The sequence below is a fragment of the Bubalus kerabau genome, chromosome 14, assembly GCF_029407905.1.
Source record: "Bubalus kerabau isolate K-KA32 ecotype Philippines breed swamp buffalo chromosome 14, PCC_UOA_SB_1v2, whole genome shotgun sequence".
NCBI lineage: Eukaryota > Metazoa > Chordata > Mammalia > Artiodactyla > Bovidae > Bubalus > Bubalus kerabau.
The window spans coordinates 39201913-39216039 of NC_073637.1; the positions used below are offsets into that span (position 1 = coordinate 39201913).

Sequence of the window (14127 nt, forward strand, 5' to 3'; positions counted from 1 at the left end):
GGTTCTGGCTCAGAATCTCTCATGGTGCTGCAGTCAAGATGTTGGTGGGCCAGCAGTCTCTGGGGTGAAAGCTTCACAAGGGCAAGAAGACCTGCTTCCAAGAAGGCTCAATCACACAATGTAAGCTAAAGGCCTCCGTTCCTTGTTAGCTGTTGGCAGGAGACCTCAATTTCTCACCACGTGGGCCTCTCCAGTGAGCTATTCACAACACGGCAGCTAACTACTCTCAGAGTGAGCAACGCAGGGTGACACAGAGTGAAAGAGAAGAGAAGCTTTTTTTCTTTTGGGGGCCACACTCCGCAGCATGCAGGATCTTAGTTTCTCACCAGGAACTGACCTTGTGCCCCCTCTGTGGAAGCACAGTCCTCTGGGCTGCCTGGGAAGTCTTCCACAAGGTCTTTTATAACCCATCCCTGGAAACGACCCGTCACTTCTACCATATTCTACTGGCCAGACCTGGCAGAGCATTAACACAAGGGTGGCAGAGATCACTGGGGGCTATCTTGGAAGCTGGCTATCCAGAGGACAAATCCTGTTATGCCAGCATGGCAGAAAGCCAACATCTTTCTTAAACATTTTATCCTCCCTGTGATTACTACTTTTTTTAATGCCCTAACTGTAAACTGCATCCTATGACTTTAAAAAGGGATGGGCAGATTGTGGACCCTACTCCAAAGACAGACTTTGAAGAAAAATAAGAGTAAGTACCAGCAGCTTTTAAGTGAAAAGGACAGTTCTGGGGCATATGGTAAGAAAGAAGAGAGCACTTGCAGCTGACCTGCCTTGAGAAACATTCAAGTGCTTCACTCCCCCAAACAATTACTTACTCTAATGACCAACTTAAACATCTGCCCTCCTTTCCCAACAATCTCCAGAGCAACAATAGCAACAATACCAGTCATAGTAATTTTAACAGAAGTAACAAGAGTGCTAGGACCAATGCTAAGCATCTGGCCTTTGTTGTCCCAATTATTCCTCACAACAGACCTGTGGGATACTATCATTATCCCTTAAACTTTAGACCTTTTGTTTCTTAATGACCAAACCCTGGCTTTACACTTTACAGTATACCTTGATACAACTTTATTCTTTCTATATAATACCTGGCTCCCTTTCATTCTATAGGATTCTCAACTTTTCTGGCACTGAAACTCTATTTTGTCCTCCCTATTCTCCTACTTCACTTTAATCAGGCCTTAAAGCTTCCCCTTAGCTTCCATGTTCCCAACAGTAACTACCAAACCTCTTTAGAAGGAATCACCACTTTAGACTTCTATTAAATCCCTGCTGCTGGGCTCTCCCAATGCTACAGCTGCCTAACACAGACTTCCCAACCCCTGAGACACACTGCCCAGTCAAGTGTGCCTCACCAACTAATCCGAAAACATTTGCTCTATTTCACTCACTAATTTTCAAGTATCATTTCACAGCACATGTGGCTTCTCAATTTATATTTGCTGCAGCTTAATGTTGAAATGGTTTCCTTTCCCTCAAAGTAAAAGTGTTAGTCACTTAGTCGTGTCCGACTCTTCCCAACCCCATGGACTATAGCTGACCAGGCTCCTCCGTTCATGGAATTCTCCAGGCAAGAAAACTGGAGTGTGTTGCCATGTCCTTCTCTAGGGGATCTTCCCAACCCACAGATCAAACCTGGGTCTCCTGCATTGCAGGCAGATTCTTTACCATCTGAGCCACTAGGAAGCCCTAAGGGCTAGTAATTAAACATCAGGAAGAAAGATCCAAACGCTTAGTACAGTATGCTGGAAACACAGGTTACCATCAGTTATTTGTTGAATGAATGAAAAAAAAAACAAAAACTAATGACTAACTTAGAAAATTCTGAAGGGGATATAATCCAAAGAATTTTTACAAATAAAAAGATAAAGATACCAGTGAAAACATATAAGCAATTCACAAAAGCCAAAATACAGAAGAATATAAGCAAATCATAGAAATTCAAATTAAAATATCACTTTTTGTCAGACAGATTGACAGAGACAGAAAATTTGTCACAGAAATAAGGAAACAGGCATTCTGATAAACTAATAGATATAATCTTGTATTTTTGGTATTTATGCATCAAATATCTTTAAAATCTGCATATTCCTTTGAATAGTATTTCCATTTCTAATAATTAATTGCAAGAAAATAATGGACAAAGGAACACAGGTGTATATAAAAAATACTCATGGTGGCATTAACTACAATACAAAATCTGTCCAACAATAAGGATTTGATTAAATTAATTTTAGTACTTTCAAACTATGGATTAAATCACTTGAGTATTATGTATTACATAATCCCAGGTTTTTTAAATAATACATATTTACATAAAAACATACCTGCATAGAAAAAAAATTAGAAGTATACATCCCCAAATGTTAGCAGTGATTACTTCTGTAAAATAATGGAATTACTGGTGATTTTTTTTTTCCTTTTTACATGTCTATACCACCTATTTTTTCTGCATGAGTTGTACGTGCATAAGAACACACACTTTTAAAAGGTGAAAGTAAAAATGTGAAGAAGAATTTAAAGGCAGAAGTATCATTATGGCAGCAGAACATGGTACATTCCTATGTTTCTTAGTAATAATGTCAGCTAGAGACAATATAATATCAAAGAGGATACCAAGTAACTCGGTATTCAATACTCTAGTTTTTAATTAGTTCTAGGAACACATATGGAATAATTTGCTAGTACTAATCAGGCATTTTAAGAAACAAAACACCTTCCGAATAAAAATTTATCTACTAATCCTAAATACTGAAAATCACAAAGTGAAAAATCTCAACTGCTGCAAGATGCCAGCTTCAATCGCCTTTTCATGTCTTTTCACATTTATCTTGAGAACTCTCTAATACGAAAGCAATCACCATGAAAATAACAAAACATTAAAATCACTTGTAAGTTTAAAAATTCAATGTGACTTTAGGTTTGGCCAAAGAGGAAGTGTTCTCTATAACTTCTACTATTTCAAATTAGGTTAGTTTTTTCTCTCAGACTTGAACAGTTTGGGAGGATAAAACTTAATCAATAACAAGAGAGGGTCCTGAAGCGAGCTGAGAAATACTTCTTTGCTACAAGCAAAGCATGTCTATCTCCTGGCACTGTGGACAATTTCTAGCCAAGGTGCAGGGAACTGCTGTGGCCATGCAGAATGTTGCCTAGTTTTTGTCTGCAAGGCCTGGTTCAACATGACCAGCAGCACTGAGGGTTAGTAAATCCTCATTAGGACTGTTCCATAAACCATAATTTTCAATGACGTGGTCTGACATAAAACAAATGATAATTTCTGTCTATCTATGGTAGAATTACTGTACCCATATAATTAACAGCAAGTATCCATACAGTCACTTGGGGGACCTCACACCTACAGCGCAGTTTGTAGGTCACATCCCATCAAGCACCATCAGCGCAGCTAGTGGGACTTGACGGAACCCGGAAGGCACAGGAAGCACTAAGCACAGTACCTTCCCTTTAGCCTGTGTGAGTAACATCTTTGAGGAAAGCAGTATTTGCTACACAAGAAAACTGCCTAATTCAAGGAAAAAATCAAAGATCAACTTTGCATAAAGGAGAGATTTACATTAATGGCATCTGCGTGAAGCAGCATCATACAATACCAAAACTTACAACACAATTGTGGTTACTGTTGACAAGAATGGAGATCTCCCTGCTTTAGTGACAACCCTAGCACCATTCACCCACTCATCCAGCAAATACGTAAATATCACAGACAGTAAGAACTATTCTAGGACCTGGGGATTCAGCAGTAAACAAAGTAACAAGGAAGACAGATGTTAATCAACATTACCTATTTGAACAGAATTTCAAATGTCAGAGCGTCATTAAACAAAAGGGCAGGGTGTTATGAGAGCACATCCCAGGCCTGTGAGTCAACTGAACCAAGCACAGGGCAAGAGGTGGGTGGGGGGAGAGTGAGAAGAGGGCCAGGGAGAGGTAAAGCAGGAACAACCATGCTTAATCTAGGACCTAAAAGAGTCTAGTTTCACTGAAGCATTTAGACTGTTTCCTAGGCACACATTAAGTCCGAGATGCAGAAAGATATCCAAGCTAAGAGATCAAGTTGGTAACTGCTCCCTAAGTCTGAAGCTCAGAAAAGAGGTCTCAACGAGGTATAAACTTAGAAGTCATTGACTCAGAAATGGTACGTGAGGCAGAGGAACTGGAGATTTCTTAGGCAAGGTGAACTTCATGGAGCGGGGATTAGCGGGGAGGTCATGGATTACTCCCTCAAATCACAAAAAAATGTAATTTCTTCTTGCAGTGAAATTAATTACTCCTCTCTTGATTTGCAAATGTGAAATAAAGTAATTTTGTAAAATTACAGTTATGATACAATACCCTTTTTTGTTCAGAAAGGGTAAGATTAAATGTATAAAGTTCTTGGAGAAATGCCAAGACCTAAGAAAACTATTTCTTTCAGTGAGTCTAAGACATTATATGCTATAGTTTATTTAGCAGAGCACTTCCTTTTAGCCTTCTCCAGCACCCCAGAAAAAGCAATCTTTTTTTAAAGCACTGTTACAACTACTTCACAAGATTTGACACTGAAAGTGCTTCCAGTCTGCAGAACTGCCACCTACCGAAGCTAGATCATGACTCCTGAATACACCAAGTCCTGGAGGGATGTGACATCAGAAAGAACAGATGAACCTTCTGCTGTTAACACTCAAAATCTACCAGCGTTCAGGACTATTGCTATAATTCTTACAAAACCTGCCCTGCAGCCTTCCTATGACAAATATATAGTATGTAATTGCTCTATAAACTGGTGGTCAGGTGGTGGTTATAGGAAAGCTGAGTTAAAATGCTCTACGATTTATGGCCCAAGCACCATATAAGAGTGACATGCCTTAACACAAACTCACCTGATTTATCTGAAGCATGTTAAAACAATATTGACCAAAGTGCTGTATCCCTCACGGCTCCAAAAACTAGAAAACGAAAATGAAGAAATAAAAGTTCAACTTAGTTGGTGATCACAATGATTAGCACTTTAAACACATGTTCGTGACCAAAAATCAAATATATAATGGAGCAGATCTAGATCAGCGTAGAACTTTCTATGATGATAAACATATTCTAGATCTTCACTGTCCAAGCTGGTAGCCACATGTGGCTGTTGAACACTTGAAATGTGGCTAAAACAAATAAGAAAGTGAATTTTAAACTTCCTTTAATGTTATTTAAACTTAACCACACGTGGCGACTAGCTACCATACTGGATGGAGCAGATCTAGGCTGAACAAAGTCTCCTCTGGTTCTAGAGTTCTACAACAATTTCAGCAAAAGTGAAGCTATTAAAACAATCTAAAAGTTTCAGATTAATATTGAATATATACTTCCCTTGCTCCAGTAAGGTTTTAAACAGCTCTGTTCCCATCCTCTATAAGATAAATTAAGCCTGAAGATGTAACATGCATACTCTCTTAGGTGGAATGGAAAAGAGCACATGGTAAGGCTACCTAGTTTTGGTTTTTTCTTGTTTCTGGCTTTAATATCATTACCAAAAAACTGCATGCATATTAAAATTTTATATAACATTTTCAAAAAGAAAATCACCACTGTGACACATCCCATTCTTACATTTGGATTTGTTTCCTTATGGGTCTGACCTCCTTGTGATGGCTGTATTATGTTCATGTGGCAAATCTCTTCTTCACGTAACTTAAAAATAGCTATCAGGGACTTCCCTGGCAGTCCAGGGGTTAAGACTCCGTGCTTCCACTGCAGGGGGCACAGTTCGATAGTTTCACTACCAGGGATCAAACAAGATCCCACAAATCCCGTGACCCAAAAGAAAGATAGCAAAGAAGGGCAGGAAAACCCAAACTTAAAAATAAATGGACCTTGTAATGGGAGAAGTTAAGACACGAAATTATCTACAGTTCCCCCCAAAAATTATCACAACTTTTATATACAGCAAAAGTTAAATTCAATCACTTGTGTAGAAACTTTTATACTGAAAAATTTTAATACTGAACTTTCCCTCTGAAGCAAAGGTTCTTGAGATATGTATATACAGACACCATATGAATATGCATGTGTTCATATGTATATACATTTTTGACTACCATTTTTTTCAAGATGACAAACCAGAGTCAATTCAAAATGACTTTGAAAGTTTTCAATTATCTAATAGTGACCTCAGCATCTATGTCAGTTTTTACATTTTTCAAGAGAACTGCATGTTGTAGAAACAGCACAAGGCCTGAGTACCGGTGTATTTGCATTTTAGTCCAAGCTCTTCAGGAGATTGCCTTTTGAGCCTTGGTAAATTACTTTGTGTATCTTAAGAGTTCTTTCTCTTGCTTCTATTTTTTCTTTTTTAATTTTTGAAAAGTAAATGCAAGTCCTCTGGTAGGCAGCCTCTAATGAATAGAGCAAAGCAGCAATAACAAACTACCATTTCCAAGACTGAGTTACAAAAAGACCATCATTACCCTCCTGCGTGTCACCTGCTCTCGTTCTCTCTCACCTGTTTGCTCTGTGGGAAGCCGGCTGCCACGTTGTAAGCTGTCCTGTAAACAGACCTACGTGGCAAAGAACTGAGGGACACCTTGGGCCAACAACCCAGAAGAAACTGAGGCTTTTGGTCCAAGACACTGCAAGAACTCAGTCCTGCCAAGAGTCTCATGAATGACTCAGAAGCAGATCTTCCTCTAGTCAAGCTTTCAGATGAGATCACAGCCCCAGAAACAGCTTACCTGCAACCTCCTAGGAGACCTTGAGCCACAGGCACCCAGATAAACTGCACCCAGATTTCTAACCCACAGAAACTAGGATGATAAATATTTGCTGTTTTAAATTCTTAATTTCTGGTGTAATTTGTTATGCAGCAATAAGTAAGACAGTCCTGGTCAACTCTAAAGTTCTATAATTCTATGATGCTTTAGGTGTTAACTAATATATTTAGGCAAACCCCCAAAAATCAATTCCCTGTTCAACATTAATAAATAATTAATGCTAGAATATGAAAGTGGTAAATTATGAAACTTAAACATTTACATTTTATTCAAGAGAAAATCATTAAAAAGTACAGCATTAGTGAAATGGTGTTAAAATACACCACCATAGCTTTCTTATCCATTCATCTACTGATGGACATCTAGGTTGCTTCCATGTCCTGGCTATTATAAACAGTGCTGCGATGAACATTGGGGTACACGTGTCTCTTTCCCTTCTGGTTTCCTCAGTGTGTATGCCCAGCAGTGGGATTGCTGGATCATAAGGCAGGTCTATTTCCAGTTTTTTAAGGAATCTCCACACTGTTCTCCATAGTGGCTGTACTAGTTTGCATTCCCACCAACAGTGTTAGAGGGTTCCCTTTTCTCCACACCCTCTCCAGCATTTATGACTTGTAGACTTTTGGATCGCAGCCATTCTGACTGGTGTGAAATGGTACCTCATAGTGGTTTTGATTTGCATTTCTCTGATAATGAGTGATGTTGAGCATCTTTTCATGTGATGCACGATACTGGATGCTTGGGGCTGGTGCACTGGGACGACCCAGAGGGATGGAATGGGGAGGGAGGAGGGAGGAGAGTTCAGGATGGGGAACACATGTATACCTGTGGCGGATTCATTTTGATATTTGGCAAAACTAATACAATTATGTAAAGTTTAAAAATAAAATAAAATTTAAAAAAAATAAATAAATAAATTACAAATATTTTGATAAACATTAATGCAGGTAATAAAAGAGTCTGATGTATTTTCCTGATAGGAGGTTTACATGGCTTTTATAAGACTTTTTGTTGGAATAAAAATGAAATATGAGCATAAAAAAAATAAATAAATAAAATAAAATAAAATACACCACCAATATGTAAAACTACAAACCAAACCAATTTTCTTTTTTTAATCAAAAAAAGTTCACTTGGACATTAAAATATGAATTAACTACTAAAAGCATTCTCAGTGATCTAATATCCCTTACTTCCCAGAATTTAACATTATTTAATAAGAATTTACCAAAGTTAAAAAAATCTCATTTTGTTTTTCATGTATGCCTCTACAAGTTAACAATGCTATCTATAGACCTGTATGTGTTTCTTCAATATTAGAGTTTGGCAACACTGGTGGCTGATCCTGAGAAAAAGGCACAATAAAATACAGGGGAAGTTCTAATCTTCCGATATACAAAAGGCAGTTTTATGAAGAAGCAAAAGCAAAAGCACCTATTCACTCAAAACTGACGATACAATTTTAAAAATTCTGTAAGCCTTTCCTTCACAATTATAAAGATCTGTATAAATTAAAACATGAAACTATCAGTCTGTAACAGCACTCTGGGAAGTCACAGGATAAAAACTCTGAACTTAGTTTTTTTCACAAACAAGTTATCTTAGATTTATACCAATATAAAGATTCAACTATTCCACGGACAATCTGGAATGCCCACCATAGCACATTTCTTTTAACTTCATTTCTTCTTTAAAGACATGCCACATCTACTGTCCTATATTTAAAAGAATCTGATAAAAATATCAAGTCACATCAATACAATGCAGAGCATTTTATACTGCCTACAGCTTCATAAAATCCACCTTCCCTTCATCTGTCAAAAAGTTTCTAGCTACCTTTCATTCCAATTACAACTATGTGCTTTTAGAGAAACCTATTCACGTGTCCCCAAAATGCCCTACAGTGATACCCTGTCAGGCACATCAGGACAGGTAGCTCCAGATTCCAAGCTACTAAGTGGAAACAGGCAGGATGGTTTATGGAGACAAGGCACCACTACCTGGAGGGGACCTGCCACTCATGAAGAATTAAAGGTCCAACGTGACTCAGAAATGTACTGCTATTATCACTCGCTGTGTGTATTATGAACCACAGTCTGCTCATCTGAGTAATTGAAAGCTGTGCAAAATTAAATCTATAAAATCCTCAACAATTAAATCCTGCTTTATAAAATGGCATTATTAAATTATTATATCTATACAACATCTTATATTGACACCTATCCCACAACCGACAGGCAACCCTCACTTCAGTGTCTCATCTGACAATGAAAAGCAAAACATTTACTATTCCCATTCTTAGATTCCAAGCCACTACAAAACTGAATACCAACTCAAAGCTTCTAAAATTTTCATGGGCTTCTTAAAAAGTGTTTTAAAAAAAGTTTTTCATTTTCATTTCTTTTCAAAAGTACCACAAATAACTGTTTTTCTCTAAGAAAAACAGAACAATTTGGTACAAAACAGTGCCCTAGAGACTATGAAGGCTTCCCAGATGGCTCAGTGGTAAAGAATCCGCTTGCCAATGCAGGAGACCCGGGTTCAATCCCTGGGCTGGAACGATCCCCTGGAGGAGGGCATGGCAACCCACGTCAGTGTTTTTGCCTGGAGAATCCCATGGACAGAGGAGCCTAGCAGACTACAGTCCATGGGGTTGCAAGAGTCAGACACAACTTAGGGACTAAATAACAACAAAGAATCTATGATATATTCTAGAGAAGTCTCACTCTATGAACCATTCCAGTGGAAAACATCCACATACATACTGCTGCTGCTACTGCTGCTAAGTCGCTTCAGTCGTGTCCGACTCTGTGCGACCCCAGAGACAGCAGCCCACCAGGCTTCCCTGTCCTTGGGATTCTCCAGGCAAGAATGCTGGAGTGGGCTGCCATTTCCTTCTCCAATGCATGAAAGTGAAAAATGAAAGTGAAGTTGCTCAGTCGTTCCCGACTCTTAGCGACCCCATGGACTGCAGCCTACCAAGCTCCCCTGTCCATGGATTTTCCAGGCAAGAGTACTGGAGTGGGGTGCCATTGCCTTCTCCGACATACATACTACCAGCCAAATAAAAAAGAAAAGAGTTATCAGACACCAATTTTAAGTATCAGGTGCCATATTTTGCCATATTTATATTACCTCCTTTAATCCTCAACACCTTGGAATGTAGGTGATATCTCCATTTTTCTAGAAGTTGGGTCACTCCTCCATGGTCACATCACTAGGATTAAAACTCAGTTTTGTCTGGTTCAAAGTCCCCTTCCCTCCATTATATATTAAATTATAAATAAAGACTCAACTTCTTAAAAATATTCCTGTAACAAAGGGCCTGATCTCTAAAACAATAATGGCAAGGATCCTATATAGAACTTCAGGGAATTACTCAAAATCGATGACACAAAAATAAAAATTATAATTATTATGAATTCTATACACACACCTAATATTTTGAGTATCTAGAAAAAGCATGAATATATCTAGATATGATTTGATTATAGTGTGTATTTCTCCACTAGTCAGTCTAATATTAACAAAATTCAACTTTGCAATATCTAGACTTTTATTATGATCTGTACACATAAATGATCCAATATCCAGTGCTCAAAGTATACAAAAGAAAAGAAGACACAGAAATAGATGTAAAGAGGAGGTTAACTACAGAGGAAAAAAAAACCCAACACATTGGCCAATTATAACTTTCAGAACCTGATTCTAATACAGAAAAACCACTCAACCTCACTTTCTATACTGTTTGTATACTAATAACTGATAATCAGCTTAGATATTTTTGATAGTCTTATTCTTTGTTGAAAACCAGACCAAGCCTCTCCTTCCTAGAATTTCATTCCAGGCATGGCAAGTAAGCTAAAATGTGAAATTTACATGGTCTTCCATGCTGAATTATGGCAGAGTAAAGAACTATGATGTATGTAACTTATCCTCAAATGGTCTAGGAAAAAAAACATTATGTGTGTGACAGAAAGAAAGTAAATGATAAATTGTAAAATGGTAACAGGTGACTCTGAGTTAAGGTTACAAGAATACTCTTTGCATTATTCTTATTATTGGTACTTTTCTGTAAACTTGAAATTATTTCCAAATAAAAAAAATGTAACTTAAAAATTACATGGCAGTCTATCTGAAGTTAACAGTGCAAACCTGGATTATACAGCAACATTGTCACAAATACTAAACACAGATTTTTAAAGAAAATTTTAGTGATGAGTGAAGAAATCTGAACCATGTCCTACCAACTAATGATCACTCAGGAATAAATTTCAAACTACACTGCCATGGAATGCAGTGTGGCAACCGGTGCCTTGAGTTGAAAACATAGCAGGATAAAACCGTAGAAATCACATAGCTTGTTTTAAGTTTCACAAATTTAATGTAGGCCTGCTGCAAAATGCAGCAAATTTACAATTCAAGTGGTATGTGTTATCTCTGGTTTGCAATAAAATACAAACTGAAAAATGAAAAACCTGCCAAATTACAAAACAATCGAGATGCAGAGTATCTGGATTTTGATGGTTTTATTAAACAAATTTTTTTTTTTCCTACTGCAGCTCAGTACACCGTGGTATGTGTGAATCATCTTGAGAACGCAAGGACAGAGAAGAAATAGCCTCCAGGAGCAATGTTGTAATCTTTTCTCCTACAAGGTTACTATTATCCCGCGTGCCCATCACAGTTTTGATTTCAAATATTCATCATGCTTCCTTAAAACATAAGGATGCATCAGAAAAAGTGATTAATGCTCAAAGTTCCCTAAAATCGTGAAATCAAACATTAAAATTGAAGGTTTTCAGCTAACAGTTAAACACCTTTAAAAGATCATCTCATCTTTTCTGCAGGAATCACCCAACTTAAAATCTTTTAGTATGTTCCGCTAATTGCATGGTCCTTCACTACCCAAGGAGATTTAAACCTTTGGGGGAAGGTGGTGGGGGGTGCGGGAAACGCGTCACGCCAAGCAAAGATCCTTTCCAAAGAAAATTCTCAGCAAGTGCAAAATTCTGCACATATTTTCAGGGACTTTCAGATCCCAAGGCCATTATCCCCGCCCCCTCTCCAGAAGGATCCCAGCTGAAGCGTTTCCCCGATCGCCTCTGCGGAACACCCCCCTGGACCCAATCCACACAGTGCCCGGCTCTCCCCCGAGGACGGGAGGCTCCGTCCTCTCCGGGTGGATTCTGTAACCGATCTTTGTCTCTCCGCCCAACTCCCTTCACCTCGGCAAGGTCACTAGCTGCCAACCACCCCTCTGTGCCGAGCCCTCACCGTAGTAGTTCTTAGGAGCCACGGCACAACTTGCGTGTCATAGGATACATTCTGCCCCCCTCGGCCCCACCTACCTTCCCCATTTCAGAGCCTTACGTCTTCATCACTTGCCCATTATACAGAAATAGCCACCACCGCCCGCCCCCCGCGCGCCCCCGCCCCGCCCCACCGATCCTCCCGCGCCCCCCGGGCCCCTTCTTGGCAGACCCTCCAAGGATGGACCCCCCCCCCGTCTCCCCTCCCTTCCCCTCCGCAGGGACCCTCCCCCTCCCTCTCCCGCACTGTCGCCTCTCCCGCAGTCCCCTCTTCAGGCAGTTCCCACCCCCCCGGCCCCCTACGACCCCCACCTCCCGGGTCCCTGCTCCCCCTCACCCACTGGCCCCCCTCAATCCATTCGTGCCGGCCTCCTCGCCTCCCTCCCGGCTCCTCCCCTCTGGACACCTGTGTCGTCCCACCCCCTCCACATTCGCCCCCCCACCAATTCATTCACCTCCTCCCCGGCTCCCTGCCCCCCGCCATCCTCCTCCCCTCCCCCTCCCGCCCCGAGAGGGCCCGAGGAGGGAGGGAAGGCGCGGGGGAGGGGAGGCCGCCAAGGGGCCGCTCTTCTCGGGGTTCGCCGCGCGCCGCGGACCCGCAGAGCTCCCCAGCGCCCTCTGTCTCCTCCGCCGGCGGGGCGGAAGTCGGGGCCTCCCGGACGCCCCCAATGAGGGTATTTACCTTCTCGCCGGGGACACTTTGCAGACGACTCCAACATTGGCAAACACTACAGAGAACTGACCCCGCTCGGCCGCCGCCGCCGCCGCCGCCGGCTTCCACCCCTCGGGTTCCCCGCCCCCCGCCTCCGCCCGCCTTTCGGGCGCTCCCGCCGCGCCCTCCCGGGCCCGCGCCGCGCGCTCCCGCCGACGCAGCCGCTCCCGCGCCCCAGCCCGCCCGGCACGCGCGCGCGCACGCGCGCCCCCGAACCCCCGCGGACCTGCGCCGCGCGCCCGGCACCGACCCTCCCTCCCTTCCTCCTCTCGCCGGCCCGCGGCCGAGCGCGGCCATTGTTCGAGGCTCCGCTCCCGCCCCCTGGCGGCCGGCAGTGCGCCGCAGTGGCGGCCGTCGCGGGCGCTGCGGTGCTGGCGCCGGCAGGCCGGGCCCCCGGGCGAAGGCCCCGTCCCCCGGGTCCTTAGAAAACGGGGGCGAGCGAGCGCCCTGTGATCGCGCCCCGTCCGCAGTCTCCGGGCCCCCGCGGCCCGGTTCCCCGCCCCCTCGGCTGCAAAGGGTGGGCCTGGGGCAGCCTCGTCCACACCTGCAACTCGGCCACTGCCTCCCCCGCCCAATGGACCCTCTGCTCTTTCCCGGCCGTGTCTGCACCCCGACTCCCCGCCCGTACCTTCCCCAGGCTTTCTCGCTGCCCCCCTTTGCTCTGCTGGGGACGCGCTACCATCCCGCGTCTGCTCCGGCCGCCGCTGTGCGATGCACGGTTTAGCGGATCCTGCACCTTTCCAGACTGGGAGGAGGAGGGGGCGGGGGAAGGGGAGGGGGATAGCGCAACTGTCTCGCCCAGAAAACACTAGTGATCAGTAATCACCTGCTCTCCAAGAGCCGCAGCGTGGCCAGACAGCCTCCTCGACCAGAAAAATCACGAAAAGATAAATCTTTCGAACCAAAAAGGAGGATCATCCTAGAATAGTGCCCTAGATTCTAGATTGTTGAGGCAAGAACGCCAGAAAACTCGAATTACTTCTTGATTCGTCCTGGTTTTGATGTGGGTTACTGATGTCTGGATAACTTCAACCCAGTTAAGCCCCGTGAAATCCAACACTCCATTTAGTAAGTGGCACCATAAATAATCTCGTAATAAAGTACGTCTAGAAATAGAATTATTACTGTGTTTCACAAACTTATCCATTTGCATTATTATTCTCAGGGTTCCTCTCCCAGTATCAATTCTCTGCCTGAGACATGTCTACCAGACCTGTGATTTCTTTCAGTCATCACGTAAAACCGATAGTTCTCTGAACAGCTAGGAAGACCGTGTAGCATACAGGTTACAAGAAAGGGCATTCTAACTAGATAACCAGGCCAGGTTATC

General features: G+C 42.3%; 2 protein-coding genes across 4 annotated transcripts in view; both read right to left on the reverse strand.

Moving 5' to 3' along the window:
• Positions 1-13496, reverse strand: part of STAU2 (staufen double-stranded RNA binding protein 2) — a 305621-nt gene extending 292125 nt beyond the window's left edge. Inside the window, exons 1-2 of one of the 3 annotated variants that reach the window (XM_055546278.1) lie at positions 13426-13496; positions 4896-4961 (exon numbers count right to left, since the gene is read on the reverse strand). In XM_055546278.1, the coding sequence (XP_055402253.1) occupies positions 4896-4913 (18 nt within the window). In that variant the 5' untranslated portion in view covers positions 4914-4961; positions 13426-13496. Of the gene's footprint in view, positions 1-4895; positions 4962-12767; positions 12840-13425 lie in introns of those variants that run through there. The other 2 variants (XM_055546277.1, XM_055546281.1) reach the window with 2 other exon arrangements.
• The window catches only part of UBE2W (ubiquitin conjugating enzyme E2 W), a 109087-nt gene continuing 99855 nt past the window's right edge, over positions 4896-14127 (reverse strand). The window contains exon 6 of the mRNA XM_055546285.1: positions 4896-4961. Within this exon, the coding sequence (XP_055402260.1) occupies positions 4915-4961 (47 nt within the window). The 3' untranslated portion in view covers positions 4896-4914. The remainder of the gene's footprint in view (positions 4962-14127) is intronic.